This window comes from Petaurus breviceps, unplaced genomic scaffold, assembly GCF_028583685.1.
Source record: "Petaurus breviceps papuanus isolate PSGF00001 unplaced genomic scaffold, PetGlider_PUasm1.0 76, whole genome shotgun sequence".
NCBI classification, from domain to species: Eukaryota; Metazoa; Chordata; class Mammalia; order Diprotodontia; family Petauridae; genus Petaurus; species Petaurus breviceps.
Genome location: NW_027186473.1, coordinates 11,595,751 through 11,620,840, shown reverse-complemented (window position 1 = coordinate 11,620,840; position 25,090 = coordinate 11,595,751). Strand labels below are relative to the sequence as shown.

Here is a 25,090-nt window from a genome sequence, read left to right as displayed (position 1 = left end):
GGGAAGTCATTAATATCCATGAATAATGATATAGCAAAATACCATCTGCTAGGATAATGTGGCAAATCTTTTAAAAAGTCCAATTAGCCCACAAACCAGCAACATGGAGCAAATAGGCTCTTGGTGCCACGTGAGACCTCGGATCCTTAATATCTCTATCAACTTTCTATGTAAGCGAAACCGTTGGTAATGAGGAAACATTATCAATTTAGGAATATATTTTGGATAATGTATTCATTATTCATCAGTGCATGGGTGCTATTTATGGGTAGAACAGAATGTTATAGTTTGCTAATTAAGACCACATATGTATTTTCACATATACTGTGTTTGTGGGGGAAAAAATAAGTGTATCCGTTATGAACACAGTATATTAATTTTGCTGTAACAATGTGGCTGGATTTGGGACTGGATTTTATCCGGAGTGAATGAGATGAAACATTTCTATTACCCTGATTATCCTGGGGAAAATTGTCTGGCTTGTGATGAGTTCACATATTTTAAGCCATTTCCTTGAGCTGTACTTTATGGAGCGTATAGCTACTAAAGTAATAAAGCCTGTGATTGTGACTATTGTTATTATTATTTGGAAAAGAAAAGGCTCTCATTACAGAAGTGTTGAATAGTTCCTCTTCAGGCAGACTGGTCCATTGCTTCCTGCTTTGGGGAATAAATTGATAAGCAAAGCAACTTCCTTTTCAGCAGCGGGTGTCATTATAGCCCTTAATGGATAGAAAGCTGAACTCCGAGTCATGAAGAGCTGGGTTCTAATTATGCCTGAGGCATGAGCACAACTAGCTGGGTGACCCTAGATGAGTCATTTACTGGACTAGGTATCAGGGCAGAGCAATAACTACTACGGGGTGGTGAGTTCCTCCCTCACCCTTATCCAGAACTACCATCATCAACTCACAAGTCACTCTCCCAGCCCAGTGGCCAACACAGCAGGCATGTTCTGGCTATACTCTGTTTAATAATGTACTCAAAATCACCACCATCTATCCTCCCCCTCCCCCAAACAGTTCTGTCTCCCACCTTCTGGAAGGTGGAGTCTGAAGAATTTGGAGATCACAGACTGCACTATAGTGACAAAGACTACACTCTTGAGATCAGAGGTTCTTAACTTGCCATCCAAGGGGGGGCATAGATACATTTCATGGGACAAAGTCACATCTTTACTTTCTCTAAACTCTAGCTGAAATTTATAATTTCCTTCAATCCTGAGAATGGGTATAGACCCATAGGCATCACCAGACTGCCAAAAAGATTGATGACACAAGAACACTTGGTCTAGGAATGGGTCAACCCTTCCTCCCTCATGACTTCACCTGAGTGTGTGAGGCTCTGTCCCACTATCCCTCTAGTGGCCTTCCCTTAGGTGGTCCTAGCATGTTCTGAGATTTCCCCTACACCAAGTGTCCCAGAATTTTGTTTTCTGAGGCCCAAGGTGCTACCCTCCCAATGGTCTCTTTCCTCCTCTGCCACAGGAGTCAAAATTATTCATTACAGTTTGCAGTCAGAGGATTTAGGCTCCAACCCAGTTCTATTATTAGTATTGGTGGCAGCTGATTTAATATATCTACGCCTCAGTTTCTTCACCTGTAAAAGATCTATGCCACCTCTTCTGAAGGATTTAATGTGTTAATAGATGTGAAAATTCTCTGAGGAAGTTATAGGTGAAGTACAAAAGCGTGAGGTATTGGAACCAGTGTACTAGAGAACATATGTTACCCATCAACCCAAGAGGGACAGGGAAGCATCTGAGTTAAGCCACAAGAATCTCACCGAAAACTGAAAAGGGAAGTTGAGAGAAGCTTAAGCTCATTCAGTAGTGATTAAGTAGGAAGAAAGCAACATTCATAGTTAGAAAGCCTTAGAGGTCAGAGGCCATAATTACTCCCTGGGGGGCCTCAGGTAAGATACTTGATTTCTCTGGGTCTTACTTCCTCACCTATAAGGGGGTTGGACTAGAGGTCCTCAAAGGTACCTTCCAGCTCTGGATCAACAACTCTGTGAAGGTAAATGAGTTATTATTTCTGTTTCTAATGGGCTAGTGAGGTTTCTTTACAGGGCTCCTACCACCTGCTGTGTTTGAACAGACTTCTACCATCAGGATCATCCTCGTTGTGAGGGACAAGATTTGACCCAAAAGTTATTTGTTCTATTTGTAGAACAAGCCTTGCTACAGAAATGAGCTTTTGGATTTGATGAACAATATGGTCACGTCTCATTTAGTCACAGATGTAGGAAGTCAGATGAGGCATGTGTAATTTTAAAAACCCATATAATCCAAGTCATTTATTTTATTTTGGAATATTGTAGGACACCAAGATCCATATGTCTAGATATTCATATAACCATCCCCTTGGTCAGCTGTGGCTCCTGCCTCAGGAGAGATGGCCTAAGTGTAAAACAAGAAATCTACACATGAGTAATCAAGAATTTTATATGATTCAGATATATAGTCCTTCAAGGTTTATAGAGCTCTTTCCTCACTGTTCTGAGGTAGGTAGGTCATCCAAGTACTGTCCCTGTTTTACAGAGGTAGTGACAATATCTAATGGAACTGGGATTCCAACCCAAGGCTTCCGTATCTTGATCCCAAGTCCAACATTCTTTTCACTGTACCAATTCTACTCTTAATTATTTCTAAGGTTTTGGTATCCCTAAAGAGATGCCTGAAATGGAGTTTTCATTGAGATGAGGGACCCTTCTTAGAAATGCTCAATTGCTTATGATCTTTGGGCCAAACTCCAAACTTTCAGAGATGGCTCAATTCATGAGACCACTCCCAAATATCAGAAACCTGAAACTCTAGGCTGAGAGAAAAACCTTTATGGTCACTAATGACTGGCCTTCAATCCTCAAGGGAATTTTTAGAAAATGAATAAAGAGTTTTCTGTTCAACTGTTAAGAAAACAATTTTAGATTCTAGTTAAATTCGTGCTTTTTTTTCTGTTTTTTTTTTTTTTTTAAGGGGGAAGGCAGGGCAATTGGAGTTAAGTGGCTTGCCCAAGGTCACACAGCTAGTAAGTGTTGTGTCTGAGGCTGGATTTGAACTCAGGTCCTCCTGACTCCAGGGCTGGTGCTCTATTCACTTAGCCACCTCGCTGTCTCAAAATTGAGTTTATTTTTACCTGTAATATTAAGATATGCAACAGGTGATGGATCACTCATCTACAAGTCCTGGCCTTAGACATGAAATGACTTGGCCAGAGATTATAGCTAATAAGTGTGAGAGGTGGGGTATGAACCAGGTCTCCTTATCAGGGCTTTTTAAATAGGAACTATTTCATTCATTGTACCTAGTACAGTGCCTGTTACCCAGTTCACACTTACTGTGTACTTGTGGATTGACTCCTGACTCCAAACCCAGCACCCAATCTGAAAAAACCCACTGCCTCTAAAGTTTAATGTTACTTTGTAATGTATGTGGTTTGCTTTAGAAAAATGAAGTTAGGCCTTCAGAATAGCTTTAAATTATATATCATTTATTGAAATATAAAGATCTGAATTTATACATTTTAAAACAAAATAAAAATGGGACATTTGTATTGCATCTTATATTGGTAGTCTCTCCCAATCGCGTTTGCCCTCCTCACATAATACACCACACCATTGTTTTGGAAACACTTTTTTATTATTCTAAAATATAATTTTTGGACATTCAAAAGTGCAACAGTTAACGTGCCTGTGGGGTATATCACAGTCAAAAAATATAAACAAAGGCAGTGATACAGCTCGTCATAAATGTTTTGGCAGTATTCTCCGTCTACATAGAAATACATATATACATATGGATGTATAACATCACCTTATCTCACGTCCCTCTTCACAAAACAGGACCATTTTGTACAAGTTGTCAGACCACATTTTAAGGAAAGCATTGACCATTAAAAACTCACAAGTCGCATTTCTTAGGCTAGCTTTTGATTGTCATCATACAAACGGAGAGCTGGTAGGATTGGCAATTTTCCTTCTGGTGGCTTCTCACAAGGAAGCCATAAAAAATAAACATACAAATAAACTTGCAATACACTGAAAACACACACAACAAAATATGGTTCCAAGCTACAAATTGGAAATTGTAGCCCTGTGGGTAAGCTTTTGACAAATGGGGCTAGGAGCCACCGGTCCAAGAGCTTCGTATGTTTTGCCAGGACACACGACTGGTTGTGCAGAGTAAAAACAAAAAAAAGCATCAGTGGAAGAAAGCTACATGAGAATGAGTGATTGACTGATAAACAGAGAAGGCTTGAACTGTGATTCTGGAAACACAAATGCATTTCAAGTCAGACTGGCTGTTCTAGAAACCTGGTTATTTTGTCCTTTTTAACAGGCCTCTGCAGGCTCAGGCTTCAAACTAGAAAGAGCATCCATGAAAAAAAGGGCTGATATAGAGTACCAACCAATCAGGTACCTGGCTGTTGCTGACACATCTTCCCAACCAAATCACCACAGGCCATGTTTCATTCATCTAGTGTCAGCCATTAAAAGGTATTTTACACACAACTGATACAAATAGTTTAGACAGATTGACCATTTTGTGTCAAAAAAAAAAATGAATCTACTGATTCCAAAATGACTTAAAAAAGATAAAACCAAACATTCTATTCAAAATGTTGAATTGGTTTATCCACGTCAACATGTTGAATGAATGGTTTCATTTTACCCAGGTTTCATTTCTTTTTAACCCAAGGCCTAATCGCAGTAACTATTGTAGAGAGAAAAAGTAGATATACCACTGGAAGCTTGGGGAAAAAACCCCTAAAAGTTAGCTTTCCTGGCATCAGCTGATACAGAAGAACTACATAAAGGAGACCAATTTGCCAAGTACATCATGATTTGGTTAATCTGAAACTAAAACTTCCAAAGGCAGTATTGCTATTTGGCTGCTAGTCTAATTCCAAATTTCAGGTTGTTTTTTTCTCCCATTCCTCAATTCAGTTCAATTTAATGTTTATTAAACACCTATATGTGTAATGCATTGTGCTAGGCATTGGGGATACACATACACACGCATACACACATGCACGCACACACACACACACCCTTCCCCCCAAAAAACCTGTCTCTGCCCTAAAGGAGCTCCCATTCAACCTTAATTCATCTTCCTATAGTCTGATGCATACCATAGTCCTCCAACCAGCAATGCTATATAGAAGGCTGAGGGGTTTTAGGTTGTTTCCAGTTCAATTCAGGATTTTAAGATTTCATATGATTGAATATTTTGATTCTGGGAATTCCATAATGACAGCAGCCACAAATTCTCCTTGTTAGTGATGATTGTGTGTTCCATAAGAAGCCTGGCCAAGCATAGACCTGTCCATTTACAGAGGGGGAACATTTACTAGCTTTACATTTCATTACTTCAAGGGGAATTATTATTTTTTTAGTACAATTGATTAGACAATCTCTTCAGTACAGGATTTTACAAAGAACAAGAACCCAGAACTTGGAACTGCCTGGGTGATGCTACATGGTTTTTTTTTTCTATGTTCAACTAACTTTAATCTGCTACTGCTATTATCATCTTATATAGCCAAAGGTTATTCAATATAAATGCCCCAACTTGTTAACTTTATTACCTATTTAGTACAGCTGATTTTCGTTGTTGGATTTGTGTTGATGTTTCCAAAGTATGCTTTCTCTGAAGGGAAATGTGTTCAAAATTAAACATTTAGAATTACTGATGACAGTAGTCATATTATTAATGTAGTTAGCAATATGTAAAAGATTTGTTAGGCTTCTAAACAGCCCAATTCTATCAAAAGAAGGTTTGTTAATGATTATCTTTCTTCTTTTATTATTTAACACTAAAAAAATGTAACATGTTATAGTACCAGTATCCTTGAAGTTTCAAAAGTGGTTTTGCACGTACTTCCACGGGAGCCCAACAGCAGCTGACACAGGATGTTGTCAAGGGGGAAGTACATAAATGTTTTTAAGTGGTCTCTTCTGAAGTCCAGAGAATATATTCAATACAAATCTAAACACATCCTCGGATATTTATTTACATAATTACAGGATGGAGTTATGATGCAATGAAAATTCTGTTCATCAGAGTCATCAATGCCCATGAAGCACAAAATTGGTCTTGTATGGTCTTTCCTTTTGTCCATCTATCTGGAAAAAAGAAAAAACTCTGCAATCAACACTGAGATGCTAAGAAGTATTGCAAAGAGCAACACGAAAATGGTCCATTCCAACATATCTCACTCATTCGTATTTAGGATGGTCCCTGGGCTCTTGACTGGGAGATCCTCTTGTAAAAATGGAATCTCCTTGCATCATTTGCATTGCAATAAAGTGGTTTTCTGAATGGTGTTCAAGTCTTTAGACTGAATGGTGAGTATCTCTCTTTCCAGAAATGGAATACATCCACTAGATCCTTGACCATTACAGGAAGCTGTCTTCAACCAGGTCCGAGGAGTCTACCCCAATGTCATCCATCATGTCGATGTCCTCAATGGTTTCATCCTCTCTCTTGATGAAGGTGGAGCTGCTGGAACCTGTCTCAATGGCACTTTCCTCAGATGTCTGGGAACTAGGGGAAGACCGAGAATAAGGGAAACTGAGACTCAGAGCTAAACCTGCTGGGCTATCATTATATAGGATATGCCCTTCTGAAATTTGTTACACTATGTGTAATGTAAAATCATTTGTTACACTATGTGTAATGTAAAATCATTTGTTATCAAATGTAAAATCATTTGTTATCAAATGTAAAATCATTTGTTACACTATGTGTAATGTAAAATACAGTGTAATACTACACTGGATTAGCTTTCATCAGAAAGCATAACAAACTGGCAATTATCTATCATAATGTAATAATTAAGAATAGGGATTGAATAAATAAATGGAATTGACAGGCAATCTCCAAAGTCATTTTGGACATTCTATTTACCTCTTCTTTTCCTAAACTTTTCTTCATGTCTGTTAAACAGGTTGCCATGGTGATGGATCAATTTCAGTAAATTCTACAACTACCCAACTACAACTGCTTAGCTCTGGTAGAAATGAAAATGAGCATTGACTCACCCCAAAGGAAGGCATCTAGAGAAGAGAGTACTGGGATCCAATAGTTTGTGAATGGGAGGTTTTATTCCAGCCACTGGGGGCTCCTCGACATCTCACTGCATATGTCCTGCACATCCCTGACTTACCAATGTGTCCTTCCCCTGAACTAATAATAATGAAGCTAGAAACAATAACCATCCATCTCTAGGCAGTCAGTTACATGAAATATGATTCTGGACAAATCACTTTCCCCCGGGCCTCAGTTTCTTCATCTATAAAATGCATGGGTTATGACAAATGGTCTATCTTCCTCCATCCTCCTCAGTTCAAAATTCATGATCATATAATAATAATATGGCCCATGGATGCCACCTACCTGTGTCTGTTTCTCTTGCCTAGGTCATCTTCAGGGATGGGGTCAATGTCAGGCAGAGGGATGATATAGCCACTGTCAGCACTCAACCTCTGTTCATCATAGCTGCCTTCCCAGTCCTTCAGCTTGTCTTCATTTTTGTAGGTGACACCAATGTAAGTGTTATCACATTCCACTCTCATGCGAGCAACAGCAGGATGGTCACTCTTCAGGAAGTCCAGGTGAATTTTCTCATAACTCTGCGAATATCAATTTTATATCATTACTCACATGCTCCTGACCTAATTGCATAAAGGGAGAGTAAAGAGGAAAGGAAACCTTCATCTATGAAGTACCTACTACATGACCAGCTCTATGCTATGCACTTTACAAAAATTATCTCATTTGATCCTCAGAACAACCTTGTAAAAGTAAGTAATTCCCAATTTTATAGTTGAGGAAACAGGCGGAGGTTAAATGATTTGTCCAGGGTCACCCAGCTAGGAAGTGTCAGAAGTCAGATTTGGACTTAGTTAGGGAGACCTAACTCCAGGGCCAAGCACTCTACCCACTGTACCACATAGACAGATAGAAATAAAGGAATTGAGAATGAATAAACTTAGAACAATCTTTCAAATTCGTTTGTCACTCTCCTTACTTTCAGTTGATTCACAAAGTAGAACCAAAGGCTAATGATACAGGAGATTATAGATCAGAAAGAAAAAAGGCACCTAAAATGTATAGTCTTAAAAAAAAAAAAGACTCCCATCTACTGGATCATGATACTTTCATCGGTAGATCTTGAAGACTTGCTGACACCACACCCTCACTTCTCTTCCCTGTGGTTTTTGGGGGCCCCTAATATTATAGGTAGAGGAGCCCTATCCAGACAAGGGCAGCCTCACTCTTCTCCCTGACTCCTGGGAATTCCCAATAGAAATGAAAAGTGATGGTAGTTCCTTATACTCTTAGCTCCTCCAAAATCCTCCTTCTGGCAATCACTCATAAAATCACAGGGATATCAAAAGTGGAACTCCCCCAAGACATGTTCCCAGATTCCCTAGATAAGTGTGGGATCACTTGGGACCACAGCTTCAACCTCTTATCTCATCATAGTTCTAGTTGAGCTAACAGCCAATAAGAGTACAGACCTGTTCCAGGTTCTTCCCTTTCCAGTTCCCCTAATCATCCTCCAATGGAAATTCTGATAAGCAGTGGCATGGCAAAAGGGGTTTGTTAAAAACCACCTGTGATTTTCAGTACACAATTGTCTAGAAAACTGGGGGAATGACAAAGAGTATGTAGAATCCAAAAGTTGGATAATGAAATTAAATATCTGGGAGCTGACTGAGTAAGTACTTATGTATTCTTCCCTAGAACTAATGATGAGAGTTGTTTCTTTCATATATGTGGCATTTCATACTCTTCCTGGCAATTTGCATCTGTTTTTTTGGACAAAGCTGACTATATTACAGTTAATCAGCTATAGTAACAGTGTTACCATGGATAGTGCTCCTCCAAGGCATTTGGTAAAAACCAGTTTTACATGGATTTAAGTGGATTCAGCTTAGTAATTTAATGAAGTGTGGCTGCCCTGAGATGGCTAACCACACTGTCGTTTCAAATGCTCAAACATCTGGGGAATAAAGCATTTACAGGTGTTGCTAACAGAAAGGGAAAAAAAGATGAAAGAAAAGCCCTACAGGAACTGGGAAGTTCTGCCTTTGGCAGAAGACTTGGGCTAAGCATTTCCACCTGAGACCTGAAGGGCAATCTCTGAAGCCAGAAACCTTTTCCCTTGCCACCATTTTGAAAAGATTCTTTTGTTCCAGTGTCACCCCAAGGGGAACTATATCATGGGATTTGCCCCTAGCTTTTTGTCAGTTTTTCTCTTCTGCCCTTTCAAATTTTATACATAGAGCAGGTGCTTAAAAAATGTGAGGCAACACAGTGCAGTGATTAGAAAACTGGACTTGGAGTCAGGAAGAGCTGAGTTCAATCTTCCTCAGATACTTGCTAGTTGTAGGACCATGGACAGGTCACTGGGTCTTGGTTTCCTCATAAATCAAATGGAGACAATAACACCTATAGTACTTACTTCAAAGGACCAAGGACTTTTTAAGATGTTATCTACTGAAACTCCCTTATTTTTCCATTATTAAAAAAAATTTTTTTAACCCCCCTATTCTCAGATGAGGAAACAAAAGCCCATAGAAGTTAAGGGATTTTCCCAACATCACAAAAGTTATGTGATTTAAACCCAGTTCTGTGACTATACTTAGCCCTTTTCCCACTGATTGGGAAGACCAAGTGAGATAATATACCTGAGATATAGAACATATATATTGCTTTACAAACCTTAAACATTATAAAATGTCAGTTATTGTGCTTGCTTGAATTTCCCTCCCTCCCCCATTCCCAAGGAGACCCACTCACAGCCTGCCCAGAATGCTCAGAGACAAACCTTCTTATACTGCCCAGGTAGCAGATTTTCCACAATCTCACTCAGGTGGTAAAAGGAAGGTCTCTTCTCTGGCTCGCTGTTCCAACACTTCACCATGATCTCATATCTGAAGAGGGAATGGAGTCCAGTGTAAGAAGAAGGAGCAGAGCCAGTACCCCACCCCAGTTGTAGGACCACAGGCAAGAAGAGATGCCCAACCACAGATTCAGAGAAAGCTTACACTTCACTGGTGGCATGGTCGGGTTTGGCCATCCGGTATCCACTTTTGATTTTATTATAGAAAGTAGAATCCACCATCATTCCAGGATAGGGTGTGCCTCCTAAACACAAAAACATCCCCAAAATAACATTACTAAACAAGGATGTGGGGTATTAATTTAAGCACTGTAGGAAAGAGTGGTGCTTACACAACTGGTGGTGCTGGGTCTATACTGGGAACATAACTGATCATATTCCAAGCTATGTGGAATGAAGTCAAATCTCCACTCCAGAAAAATCCTAATTGAAGTAATGTGCCCCTGTAGCATAACTTGAACACTGTTCATATTTCTAAATAAACAGGTCACTTGTCATAGAAACAACAGAAAGAAGAAAATGGCTTTGGAGACCTGGCCAATGGGAATGGTCCTAAAGGTTTCATAAGCAGCTGCAGATTGATCAGACAGTAAATGAAATGATGTTCCTATTTGCATGAGCCCTTTGGGAATGTTACTGATGTCTAGATTTCTTCCCCCAAGACCTGATGATGGCTCCCTCTACTGACCAGGAAGGTATATAAGGAAAGGGCTCCAGTTTGTTGGGTCCTCTCAGTCTTGTCTGCTTTGGCACGGACAGAGTTCATGAGTTGAAAAGTACCTCAACACTGATAAATTGTTTGGTTTACATTTGTAGAATCAAATGGAGAACTAAGAAAATAATTTCAATAAATAAGGAGAAAAAAAATTTTTTTCACCTAAAACTTTCAAGGCAATTGAAGAAAAAGTAGGATTTAAGCCTTGAAAGGTTTCAATACTAGCTCGATTCTCCATTTTCATATGCAAACACAGCCAGAAGCTGCATTACCCACATTGTCCAAGATAAACTGGCATTGTGAGATGCTACCATGCATTATATTCATCAAGAAGTAGGATAATTGGGGGAGGCTAGGTGGAGCAATGAATAGAGCACCAGCTCTGGAGTCAGGAGTACCTGAGTTCCAATCTGACCTCAGACACTTAACACAAACTAGCAGTGTGACCTTGGGCAAGTCACTTAACCCCAATTGCCCTCCAAAAAACAAAAAAGAAATAGGATAATTTGGGTAACCGAGGGAAGAGAAAGCTCACTTTCCCCATTCTATTAGGATAACATAGGAATCCATGAGAAATTCTACATTTTTATGCCACTCGCCTTTCAAGGCCCAGTTCAAATGGTCCATGACTGACTATTCTAGCCTACAGCTGTTCCTTCCTTTTTTGAATAGCATTCTCATTTTTAATCAATAGCAGAAAGTAAACTCTTGAGGACAGAGACTATTTCATTTCTGTCTTTTATAACCCACGCACCGAAAACAGATTCTAACACACAATAGGTACTTAATATTTATTAAATCAATACTATTGGGTGTAGTACTGATCTCTTTTATGTTTCTTTCATATGGCTTGGTCTTATCTAAATTGTACCTCTTTGAGGTCAAGGAACATGACAACGATGCTGGACCCATGATAGAAATTTCATATTTAGGGGCAGCTAGGTGGCACAGGGAATAGAGCACTTACTCTGGAGTCAGGAGGACCTGCTGAGTTCAAACCCAGCCTCAGACACTTGACTACTAGCTGTGTGACCTTGGGTAAGTCACTTAATCCCAATTGCCTTACCTTCCCTCCCCCCCACCCCAAAAAGAAATTCCATATTTACTGACTAAAAAATATTTACCACAGAATATGGAAGAGGGAAGTGAATCAAAACCTTCAACTCTCCATTTCCCTGCTGTCCCAGAGTGGCTAGGTGTCAAAAGACCTAGGTTCTAATCCTGTATCTATCACTGGGTGACCATCAACACTCTCTGGCACTGTTTCCTCATCTATAAAATGAGAAGAATGGGGCAGCTAGGTGGCACAGTGAATAGAGCACCCATCCTAGAGTCAGGAGGACCTGAGTTCAAATCCAAACTCAAACAACACAAAAACTAGCTGTGTGACCTTGGGCAAGTCACTTAACACCAACTGCCCTCCAAAAAGCAAAAATAAAGTAAAATGAGGACTAAATTATGTGATCTCTAAGGTCCCTTTTTAACTGGCACTGTATCTGTCTCCTACAAAGAGAAAGAGACCATTATCCCCATGAGATCCCCACTTAACGTGAAAGTCCAGAGCAAAATGGTAACTGGTGAATATATGGTCAGGGGTGTGACAAGTAGTGGGGAGGAGGCAGTTTCCCAGTATGTACAACAAGAAAGGGGAAATTAGGGGGAAAGTGGGGATACCTTTCCACACATTATGGCTAAGAACATTCTCCTACCAGCTGCTGAGGAGTCACTGTCTCAAGGACATGGTGTGTAGGAATGTGGAATCAAGCAGTATAACTATCTAGCTTATCAATGATTTGAGGGGTGTTCTGAGGAACAACTTGCTTCTTTTTCCTCATCTGCATGAAGCCTGGACCCACCCCTTATGAAATGACTTCAGATGATAACCTTTGCTCCAATTTATCATGATTTGCCTTCTTGTATTTGTAACACCCTGATCCTCTCTTGCTGAATTGCCTCAAGGACAGAAGGAATACTTGGAATTACAAGTTCATTAACGAGACATTTCAGGCACATACCAAGGGAGAAGATCTCCCACAGCAGGATGCCATAAGACCAGACGTCGCTCAGCGTGGTATACAGATTGTCAAAGATACTTTCAGGAGCCATCCACTTCACAGGGAGAAATGTCTGCATCAAAGAAAGGCAAGGCAAAGAGATGTAGGCATATTAAAAAAAATAAAAATCAAATCATAATACCATGTTTTTACTACTACAGATGAAGATGAAGGACAGTAACAGAAACAAGATTTCTTCTTTGCAAGGTTGGAGTTGGAGACTTTTTATAATAATCCTTGCTCTGTAACCAGTTAGGTCTCCAAGAAATGTGCTTTCTGCTGCAAAGAATTCATCTCCAGGAATGCTTAATATGCCCAACTTTCATTCTTTTTTTAAGGATTTTTTTTGCTTTGACATCTACATATTCCTCCCCCTTCATCCTCCCAGAAAATCATCTCTTATAATAAAGAATTTTTACAAGAAAAAAAGCTCTGCAAAAATGGTCAAACATATAAAAAAAAAAAGATCTGACATTATATAATGTCCTGTATCCACTCCCTACTCTAAAAACCTTTCTCCAAAGAAGCAAAATCCCCAATGGCAGATTTGAGTGTAAAATGGGTACTTTGCTCTCCTTTACTGAGAAGGTTGAGTAACTAACTGGTCATTCATCCAGTTTTAGCCCATTGCAACTCAGAACTCCAAGGTCAAGAGATCCACCAGCCTCGAACACAAAGGTAACAGAGATGATAGGTGTTCATCCACATGCCAGGCTTACTTTTGTACTTTTAAAGAAGGGTCAGTGGAAATATCAGAGGTCAATTTGCACTGAGGACCTCTGAGAATCCAATTATAGGAGGGTGATCTGACCTCCTGAATAGATCTCACTAAAGACATCCAAGTTTCTATCTAGTCTCATCAATACTCATTAATGATAAGGCTGGAAGGGGGGGGGTGTTAATGACACAGATTACATTTTTATTGGATCACAAGAAGATAAACCCTAGGAAAGTCAAATGACTTATACAAGATCAAAGCTGGAACTAGAGGTTCCAGACTATATTCCAGCACAAAAATAAAATTATGTTGAATCATTGCACCAAATATTCTGTGGTCTCTCCAGACATATGCTAACCCTAACAAATATAATCTAGAATTGGAGGGGACCTCAGAAATCATCTAGTACAATTTACCATTTTAAAGATGAGGAAACAGAGACCCAGATGGGGAAATTGGCATGCCCGAGGTTACACATGATTACAAAGTAATGATGAAAACTCAGAACTTAAGACATTCAGCTCAGTCCTTTTTCCAACATATCATGTTAACTCCTCTTCAAAAAAAACTAGTTTGAGAGGTACCTATTTTAGCCAAGGACTTTCTCTAGTCTAGATGAATAGTATGGCTGCAGAAATAAAATGGCATCCTCCATCCATGTTTTTTTGTCATAGAACAGTTCACATGAATTGCCAAAGAGCCAACTTAGCTGTAGAGACTGAAGCCACACATGAACATGACAGAAATGACCAGATCATGGCATAAAGTCATGCCTTAGTTCACTCTTTCTGCTGGGCCCAATGGAACTCCATTCCCAACACAAAATCACTATCTTTAGCTACCCTGAAGAGGTAGGATCTGTATTCTGGCAATTTTTTAAAAAAAGGAAAGAGAGAGAAGTCAGTTGAATAGACCAGATACTTACACTGCCCTTGGACACATAGTTGGAATCATGCATGATGTCTCTGGCCAGGCCAAAGTCACAGATCTTCACAATTTTCCCTTGAGCCAGAAGCACATTTCGAGCAGCCAGGTCACGATGAACACACTGTGTAGAGACAGATGCACCATTCAAGGACTGGCTCATGCAATGAGCTGAGAACCTTACTACTTTCTACCCAATCCTAACTATGCCCCTAACTTAAAAAAAAAACTATCCACTTTTCTAGGGACTATCAAAGAAAACCTGACCACTCATAAGATGGTACCCTCAACCTACCGTGGTTTTCATCATAGAGACTGACATCAGTGGGGATGAGATGTATAAATGGGAGGTATACATAGCAGGAATTCCCCTTCTACCTGCACCTTGACCTATGCAGTAGCTTTTTCTCTAAAGGAAAAAGTAGCAACTTTTACCTGAATTCTCCTTCTCCTTCCCCCAAAGACCATCTCAGGACTGGATACTCATTTTTTGTACCCTTTTCTTCTTGAAGGCACTTACATTTTTTGAGGCCAAAAACTCCATTCCTCGGGCAACTTGATAGGTAAAACTCAACAGATCCAAGAGACTGAGACCTTCGGAGCTATCATCTGAAAGGAGGTTTTTGACTTCTGGATCTGTTGCAAAATAAGTGAAGCTATTAGGGATGAATTGAATGATGTGGGGCTTAACAACAGAGGTGAAGGAGACTTTCTTCCTATAGAAAGAATACTCAGACAGCAACATGGTTTTGTCTCCAGAGAAAGTCATTACAAAAATGTTTCCTGATTACATGGGTCAATCTAAAGTTCCTGTCAAGAAGGACTGAGCTAATGTCCTGCAATGTTTTATTCTCCGATTTCTTCTTCAGTCTTGATTATCAAATCCTCCCCAATTACTCTTACTAAAAAAAAAGAAAAAGAGAAAGAAAATATACAATTGCCCCCAATGAATATAGCGGTTTCTGGGTTCTATAGAAAAATGCTAAAAAGTAAAAGTGCTATTTTCATGGTATTTGGTTTATATCTTCCCCTTTCCATATTTTGTAAAAAAAAAAATCAAATGCCAATTTAGATATGATAGCAATCCTCAGGTCTGTGTTAAGTCTGTTTTGGTTTCGTTGACACTTTTCTGTTTTTCTCAGCTAGTATGACTTGGAATGTTCCCAGGATTTTCAAGGAAGAAGGAGGAAGAAGAACTATGCCAACAGTTCCTAATCCTTTTTTGAAATTTTTCAGGAAAAAGAAGAGTGACTCCAGCCATCCACTGATTTCTGCTGGCTAAATGAACTCTGTAAAAGCAGGCTCTCACTGCCAACTTAGCCTAGGACTTAGAGTGACTCAGGTTCTCCATACACTGGTACTGTAGCCAAGACTACCAGTTCTGCCCAAGAAGCATAGGGAAAGGAAGTGTTGGCCTCCATCAGTATCCTAGAGTAATCTTTCAAAGGGGTTTAGAAATTCAACCATTTGGCATCTAGCAGAGAATGCCATGAAAGTAGAGAAATAGAAAATATTACATGGGTATATTGTGTTGCAAATTTTACAAATAAGGACATCTATATGAGGCTCAAATGAACTTATGTATGTGAAACATTTTGTAATTTTTTAAATATTATATGAAGGCAGTTACTATTATTGTAGCTTAACATCTAAAAAAACTAGGGGTGGCTAGGTGGCACAGTGAGTAGATCACGAGCCCTGGAGTCAGGAGGACTGGAGTTCAAATCCAGCCTCAGACATTTAACACGCAAACTAGTCATGTGGCCTTGGGCAAGTCACTTAACCCCAACTGCCCTCCAAAAAGCAAAAAAAAAAAATCTAAAAACTCTGAATGCATCTTATAATCATGCTCATAATCCTCTGGGGCATGTCAGCACTTTTATTATCTGTTTTAATGGATGGAAAAACTGAAATCCAGGTAAATCAAGATCAAATGATGAAAGAATGCCACTACCCCTACCCAGGACGATTCATTTGGCCAGAAAGCTAACATTTATATAAGGAAAGATCACTATATTCAAATACTACAGAAAGGCCCTTCCCCATTTACCTGATACAGATTTCTTCTTGTATGATGCAGGTCGGTCATACATTGATCTTTGAATATCTGAATACTTGGAGCCCTGTTTTCTTTCCAGCATAGGTACATACTGTGTGGTATCAGCTTGCTTCATGTCCATATAATCCCCATTGTTTTCAAAGGATAAAATGACATAGCTGTAAAAACATAAAAGTAAATGTTACTCAATCTTCCACTTCAAATAGATTAGTGACAAAAACTTTCTATGATGCTGCTGCTGAAAGAAACATCTAGCATCATATACACAGCTGTCCAAAAAGAAGATAATTCTTAAGTACAGAGACGACCCAATAAAACCTCACTTGGCATTTCAGGGCATGCCACATCTGGTCATGTATCTATTGCTTCTACAAAAAGAATCACTTCTCTTGGCACCATTATAGGACCCAGGGCACAAAGAGACTAAATGTCCCAGCAAAGAAACCTTGTAACAAACAGCCACGGAACGAGACCCCAAGTTATAACTAGCCTCTGTTCTGCCTCCCTTAGCCATACTATATTTGACAGAACTTAAGTTGTCTCTAAGTGGCAACAGTCAAGTGGTTCCAAGAATCCTTCTAACTCTACTATCTATTCAAGCCAGTCAAGTCTTCCCATATGATGCCATGATTAGCATGTGCCTGGAAGGAATGGTCATTCAAACTGGGCTGCCTGGAACAGTCATGGATACACCATGGTCCAAATTTAACTGTTGACAGAAGATTACCTAGTAATAGTATCTATACTCAATTTGGATAGACTTAAAAATACATGAGCTAATATTCTTTGTTCTCTCTCACCTCCTAGTGCTTTCATCAGCTGAATTCATCCCAAAGATGTCCAGTTCCTTCTTTGTCTTCTCTGGATGGTGGCTCAGGAAGTTGTCTCTGTTCTTGTGCAAGTAGTTGACCAAGTCCCCATAGAAGCAGTATTCAGTGATGATATAAATGGGTCCTAGGAGAATAAAAAAGAAATTGAGTATGACTCTAACAATGGAACTATTTCAAGGGCAAAAAAAAAAAATACCAAATAGTAATCTCAAGGCAACACTTTAGTTTCTGCTCAAAAACAATGCTCTTTAGCATATGTTATATAAGATTTCAGGCAAACCAAATCAAAACACTCATGGTTAATGGTGTGTGTGTGTGTGTGTGTGTGTGTGTGTGTGTGTGTGTGTGTGAGAGAGAGAGAGAGAGAGAGAGAGAGAGAGAGAGAGAGAGAGAGAGCGCGATGGGAAGGAGGTTGCCATGTTTAATCATTTTCAGTATCACCGACAAAATATTTACTCCCAGATCATCAAACCTACCTGACTTGGTACATGCTCCTAGAAGATTTACAATATTTAAATGTGGTCCCAGATGAGTCATTATCTTCAGTTCTGACATGAGGGCCTGTTTTTCACTGGATCTAGCTGTGGCTGTTGGAGAAATAAACCACATTATTTAAATCGAGTAGTATACCCTCTCTTCTTACAAAAGGTCAATGATACATCATTAAAGTCAAGAATGCATTAATTCTGTCATCATGTACTCTCTTTGACTTATGTTCTGTTTAAAGAGGGAGTGGACAGATGTTCAATTTAAGGATTCTTTGGAAGGAGGGGGAAGCTAGGCATCTAACCCCTAGCCTTTAAGGTAAAGAGAAACCATTTAAACCAACTCTTGACTTTTCATGATATTGGTGGAGGTGAAGTAGAGGAGGAAAGACAACCAAAATCAATGAAGGACATTAAAAATTTTAAGTATGACACAAAGAAGGTTCCAGGCTCCAAGCATGCCCTAGGGTGGTCCCCCTGAGGCAAATGTTTGGGATGAAAAAGCTGAAAGTCAGACAAGAATGGATTACAATCTGCTTCATTACATGCAATATGCAAATTGATGAGATCCCAGTACTAGAGGCATTAACACTTTCCATCTTCTTTCCCCAACAGCAGTAACAAACAGAAAAGTTGATGTATTTGAATTTCATGTCATTCATTTTCTCTGATCACCCTGGTCATGAAATGTCAAGAGAATAGTGAAAAAGAAAATTTCAGACACTCCATAAATTGGATGGATAATTAATCCCTTTCCAAATGAGATACTATCACATTGCTAATGTAACAACTGACTGGTACTACCGCTATTGCAACATACTCATCTAACTAAAGTGCTAAAAAGTTTCCTTCAAATGTACAATGCACAGTAGTGTTTTCTTTGGTTTCTTTTCATAAAACACCAGGCTTCCAAAAGTTGGTAAATTTGCCAGAGGAGAAGGAAAACTTTGAAGAGAAGATTCCTGAGGTTTCATTTTGGGGTAGCTACTGTAATACATAAACTGACTTAATGATGAAATTTTCCTTATATCATCTTCATGATCATGGAAAAATGTTGCCACACTTACGTTTTAGCATTTTCACGGCCACCTTCATCACAGGCTGGGAACGGCTTAATCCATATGCAGTCCCTTCAACCACTTTTCCAAATGCACCTGAGCCCAGGATTCGACCTAAAGGAAACATAAATCATTGGTTCACTCAAGTGTTACACACACATCACCTTAGCTTTATTTACTACCCCTTAATATCCTCACAAGTATAAGAGATGTGAGTGAATATAATTATTCCTCCAACATCTTATGTCAAATCAGAACAGAGGCCTCAGAGAAAGTCATTAGAATAATTGCTTGGATCATATAACTTCTCTAAGGAAAAGACAGCAGAGAGAAATGAGGCTTTGGTCATTGCCAATAGCAGTACAGCCCCAAGAACTGGAACCATCTGGGACAATAGGGCTTTTCCTAAGAATGCCGAGACCTAGACAGGAGGCTCTCTGCTCCCTGTGATGACTGTCACCCCCCATTTCAACATGAAGTACTCATCAAGATCCTGAAACACCATGCACAGGAACTATTCCAACGTCCTGGTGCCATGCCAGGCCTCTCAGAAGGCAAGCTCTTCCCAAAACATAAAGGGGTGTCAGAGGATCCCTTCTCTCAGCTCACATGGACTCATGCCACTGCCACCCTGATAAACAGTTCTTGCCCCAGGTGAGAAGATCCTCCTACAGCTCCGTCACAGGTAACCTCACTGGGTCAGGCTTCCACAGACTAGCCTGAGCTACTCCTCATTCAGCAGGCACCTTCATGTGCATCTTTCAAAAAGTCCTTTGGTTCACTCTACCCCTGCTTTTCTTCACAAAAATAGTGATTTCTTATTATACTCTCTTACTATCAGTAGGCACATGAGGAGAGACCATGTTTTCTCTTTCTTCTAAATTTCTCTACTTTTATCTTTAATAACAAAACCAAAAAAACTTTTTCATTTTAATAAATATTTATGCACAATTTCAGGTAGACATTGACTTCCCCCAATGTGGCATCCACCCCCCACTCACTCCAAGTGTACGCAGGATTCTGCTAATCATCACGGAGGAATGTGAACAGTGTGATTTCCACAACCACACCCTCAGAACAGCTTACAGTCTAACAGGGAAGTTTCCAGTGGTGAAAGATCAACAGGCAGGGAGTACTTTGCTTCACATAAAGATCTATGTGTGTATACACACACACACATATATTTGCATTTTAAATGCCTGAGGAACTTGTTATTTAAGTGAATCCAATAAAAAGAATCTTGTTTATAAATGTGAATAATGTTATCTAATTAGCACTTTCTCACATGCTGTCTTGTTCTCTTAATTATTTGTGATGTGGTTAATCAGTCTAATAGAGAAGTTTCCAGTGGTGAAAGATCAAAATAGGCAGGGTGGACTTTGCTTCACATAAAGATGTGTCTGTACTGATGTTTTATATATATCTAATAATTATATATAAAATATTTGTACATACATATACACATACATATACATATATACACATATATACATACACATATATTTGCATTTTAAATGCCTGAGGAACTTGCTATTTAAGTGAATCCAGTAAAAAGAATCTTATTTATAAATGTGAATAATCTTATCTAATTAGCACTTTATCTCATGCTGTCTTGTTCTCTAATTATTTGTGATGTGGTTAGCTGCTTGAGGACAGGAACCGTCATATACTTAGTGCCTTTTTTTTTATATCCTTCACAGTACCTGACATCCCATATTTACTTAGTTTATGAATTGAAATTTTAAAATATACTGGACCTAAAACTGTAGTATCTGTATTTGTGATTCTCTGATGGCTACATAAATTCTTACAGACTTAATAGCCTAATCTATTATTATTCCAGACAGAGGTCAGCAAACTATAATTTATACTACTATTATATTTTAAAATGCAAAAACCATTCCTGACTCAAGGGACCACAAAAACATAGGGTTTGATGCTCAGGCAATAATTTATCCACCACCACCACGCATCTAAACTGATGCCAAGAATTTAAATTCACAAAAATAAAATATAGATTGTCTGATAGAGTGCAAAAGATGGTTTTCTTTGTAAACTTTAGAGGAATTGTTGACGGATGTTCATTGTAATCTACTCACAATCAGAAATATGTGTGTTACAATCTGACCTCTGACTCTAGGTCTGATACTAGGCAAGTCTCTTCAACTTTATATGTATCAGGCAACTTTGTAGAACTCATCTACCTAATGAAAATATATCACAAAATAGTTCCACATTTTCTACAATAATTTCTGCTCATTTGTATCTTGTGAGGGAGGTTGTAATGATCGTATGACAGAATACAGTAAGGAATAGGGAGAATCAGAGTTATATTTAACCCAAGTAGATGGACTAAGGCCACTGTACCATATCAGTGGTAAACTGGATAGGCCAAGGACCAAGGCAAAGGAAATTCTTAGAGGTTTAGGAGCTGTGGGTTCCTGAAACCTGAATGTCAAAGGTCACAGAGATACAAAGATAAGGTAGTAAGAAGAACACTGAACTAGTTTAGGAATGTTCGGAATGTTCAACATCAGCAAGTTTTGAATGGTCAGTTCATGTGTGAGCTTTTGAGTAACTCTATTCCTATTTCATGTTATAAACTCTATTTCCCTTATAAACAAAATCCCTGCTGAGGTCCACTGGAACTTGGGACTTAAAAGGGAGAAGTCAGGTGGATATTTTACATAGGACACATTAAAGCTTGCAGAGAAAATCTGGTGGTAAGTGGAGGAGAAAGGGACCAGAGTGCAGTGAGATCCATCCATCAAGCACCATCAGCTTCATTGATAGAACCAAAGAAGAATGAACAAGGGATGACTCCCAGACCCAGATTGATTAAGGTGATCTGTTGGTCCCTAAACTGTCTTGGAATAATGGGATCTAATGGGTTCCTTTACAGGACACAGCACTATCCTTAGCCATTTCCTTCAATAGTTCCCTCAATTCTATTAACTGTGGTTCCAGCACTGATAGGAGTAATTAGCTCCAATTCAACCTAGATTTTAGATAGATAGATAGTAAACATGGTTTAACTAATGTTCAAATAAGGTAAGGAGGCATAATTTTCATCTTCTTTGCCTTGGGCACAAAATTACCTCTAATTATTGTGCTGTGTACATCTATCTATTTATCTAGAGTCTTTCCTGTGAGTATATATGTTTAAAGATGGGACCAACTAGAATATGGTGCTTGGGTTTGGGTCAAACAGTTATAAAGGGTCAAAATTAAATTAGCATGTGATTCATAAATGTAGAAAACAAGACCACTGTAGGGATGTATTAGTACTCTCACATTAAGCACCAGCTGAGTACTTTTGGTCACACCAATAGCTATCACAGTGAAGCTTTCTGACGCCCTTCATTCTTTCATTCACAACTTGATAAAAATATGTTCTCTTGGATTAGAGTGTCTTTCTCTTCATCTAATCACAAGTTTCAAATGGAAAGATGGTAATGAGCTTTAGCTTTCATTTTGGCTGTTTTAGATTTTCTTGCTTTAAAAAAATCCCACAAAAATTTTTTTTTTCTGACAGAAGGAACATAGACATGTTCAGAATGCATTGGATCAAAATATCTTTAGTGGTTGTCTCCATTTGTATATCATCTGTTCCTTTTTAGTTACAGAAATACATTTTATTTTATTTTCTGTTATTCCCAATGAAAAGCCATTGGATAGATGTTTTGCCAGGCCTCCACATAGTCTCTTTCCTTTGTCTGAATTTCCTTAACTATAATTTGCTTGGCAACATGATTAAAAAAAGATTATTGCTGTGATTCAATGACCGGGATCTTTCTAAAGGCAAATTTCCACAGCAAGATCCAGCCAGGCTTTTCACACATCTTGCTCAGGGGTACTTATTTCCCCACATTTCTTCAAGGAGCATAGTCCTTTGAAGTCAAGAATCAAAACATACGTCTCATGATTAGTACCTGTGAGACCTTAGTCAACTTATTTACCTGCTGGGTCTTCATTTTCTCAATTGTAGAAGGAAAGGTTTGGACTGGATGGCCTCTGAGAGCCTTTCCAATTCTTGATCTATGACCCTATGAAATATCAAAGATGTTTCTCAATCCTAGGAAGGTTAAAATGTTGGGCAAAGAAAACGCCTACCAAGCACTAGGCCATCTCTAGGAAACTCCCATCTTGAGTCATAAGGCAGCTGCATCGGATCCACATAAATGTACTCGTGGCCATCAGGGCTGATGGATTCAATGACTCTCCACCGAATTTCATACCTGGGTTTCTGCAATTGAAAGGGTGAACAGTTTTAGAAGTTGGTAGATTACTAGAAGAATATATCTAGGTTTGATTTAACTTCAGCACAATAAGCTGGGGCTGCTCCCCTTTATTGATACTCACCTGTTTCCATATGACAATCAGGATAATGAGGGAAAAGATAACAATCACTAGCAACACCAGGACTGAGGCAGCCACGGTCAGTTCTGAGCGCACAGCTGAAGAAGAATGAACATTTACTTAAAATTTCCTTCTAGACCTTTGTCAAAGCCACTTCTTTTTCAAAGATTCCTTGACTTCTTGCTTAGGTAAGTCATGCAAATAAGCCCAAAAGACTTTATCATTCCATCAACCCTTTTTTTGCTCACCCTCCCATCCATAAGGAATAAATTGCAATCCACATTCTTCAGCCTCCTTATAAAGTTCCTCCCTATTGTAATACCCCACCCCCCCACCAACTCTCACCCTGATTAGGTCAAGACATCATGGACTGACCAGATACCAGTTAAAGTTGGAGGTAGTAGGATTTTATACACCAGGCTCTAAAAAGTAGCCTAGGATTCTTATTTCCACAGTTCTTCTTCCAGAGACACCTCAAGGGATAAGTCCCCACAGCACAAACCCAGAAAGTTCATGATTTTGCTGGCATCTTATGCCAGGGAGAGAAGAGGAGAGGAGGAGACGGGAGGGGAGGCAAAACCCTTTTGCACACTCCTGAATTCATATTTTAATAGTTAGTATGAATTCCTGCTCTATGATATGTACCCACAAAAATGCCATCTGATCATGTTACTAATTTTCTCCTATTAATAATCCTGAGCCTAGTTACTGTTCACCTGTCTTGTTACAGAGCTTTGCATATATGTGGTAGAGACCTGAGTTGTCCTGATTATTTTTTAAACATGAATTCCAAAAACTTAAATCCTGATGGTTACAAAGAGATCATCAAAAATAAAAGAAGTGACCAAAATAAGACAGAATTTTTTAGAGCACCACTCAGGCAATAACAAAAGGTACAACACTGGCCTTGAAGACCATGTTTCTTTTCCAGCTCTGACACTTACTGGCTATATGAATACACACAAGTCATTTGACTTCTTTGGGTCTAAGGTTTCTCATCTGTAAAATGGAAATATTACCCACAAACCCTGCTTCACTTTGAGGAAAGAGCTTCATCAACCTAGGGAATTCATGGGGATGGGAGATGAAAGCTGCAATTCCAGTCCATGAAACATCTCCCTCCAATTCCATAAGACTGATTAGAGAGAAAGTGTGTGCTACTCAAGGCTACTCAAGTTTCTACTCACTGAGCACCAGCTAACTCACCAGGAGCCACAAGTTTCAGTTCCCTGGTAACGGCACCAAGTGAGTTCTTTGCTAGGCATCGCACGGCCATAGTGTCTTCAATTTTGTTGAAGGTCACTTGGCTCTTGACCATACTACTCTCATGTCTCTGTGTAGTTATTTCAGACATGTTGCTGGCCAAAAGTGTCCATGAAGTTTCATTATTACACCTATATAAGAGAAGAAGAAAACACATAAGTCGAATTTTAGTTACCAGGACTAATAGAGCAGATATTCCAGAACAAATTGCTCATTTGCCTTCAGAAGGACTTTCTGGAGACTGATTATCTTATTTTATGCTAAGTAAGCATAATGAGGGACAGCTAGGTGACTCAGTGGATGGAGTGTCAGCCCTGGAGTCAGGAGGACCTGAGTTCAAATTTGGCCTGAGATATTTACTTGTTCTGTGACCCTGGGCAAGTCACTTAACCTGGATTGTCTCCACACACAATAAAAAATTCTAATAGAAGTAGTTGTGTTTGAGTCTGACTTCAACCATGTACTGTCCACCCATTTGAACTTGTACATGTCAACCTCTCAGGGCCTTGGATTCCTCATCTGTAAAATGAGGCGGACTAGATGTCATCTAATGTGTCTAAGCTCCTATGAGCACCAAGAAGGAAGCTATCCTGAGTTGAGTTCTGCCTGCAAATTACAAAGTGGAAATTTACTTCACAAATTCTTTATTTCCTCATCTCTAAAGTGGAGTTTATAGCACCTGTCCAATCTATCTCCCAAAGTGAAAATAAG

General features: G+C 39.1%; 1 protein-coding gene across 5 annotated transcripts in view; it reads right to left on the bottom strand.

Moving 5' to 3' along the window:
• Window positions 1–3,470: 3,470 nt before the first annotated feature.
• The window catches only part of PDGFRA (platelet derived growth factor receptor alpha), a 50,241-nt gene continuing 28,621 nt past the window's right edge, over window positions 3,471–25,090 (bottom strand). For all 5 annotated transcript variants that reach the window (XM_069105249.1, XM_069105248.1, XM_069105247.1 and 2 more), the window contains 14 exons: window positions 24,323–24,510; window positions 23,120–23,214; window positions 22,871–23,003; window positions 18,767–18,871; window positions 17,691–17,801; window positions 17,185–17,338; window positions 16,376–16,542; window positions 14,846–14,961; window positions 14,327–14,449; window positions 12,645–12,756; window positions 10,060–10,159; window positions 9,840–9,945; window positions 7,400–7,635; window positions 3,471–6,547 (listed from right to left, as the gene is read on the bottom strand). In XM_069105249.1, the coding sequence (XP_068961350.1) occupies window positions 6,400–6,547; window positions 7,400–7,635; window positions 9,840–9,945; window positions 10,060–10,159; window positions 12,645–12,756; window positions 14,327–14,449; window positions 14,846–14,961; window positions 16,376–16,542; window positions 17,185–17,338; window positions 17,691–17,801; window positions 18,767–18,871; window positions 22,871–23,003; window positions 23,120–23,214; window positions 24,323–24,510 (1,894 nt within the window). In that variant the 3' untranslated portion in view covers window positions 3,471–6,399. The remainder of the gene's footprint in view (window positions 6,548–7,399; window positions 7,636–9,839; window positions 9,946–10,059; window positions 10,160–12,644; window positions 12,757–14,326; window positions 14,450–14,845; window positions 14,962–16,375; window positions 16,543–17,184; window positions 17,339–17,690; window positions 17,802–18,766; window positions 18,872–22,870; window positions 23,004–23,119; window positions 23,215–24,322; window positions 24,511–25,090) is intronic.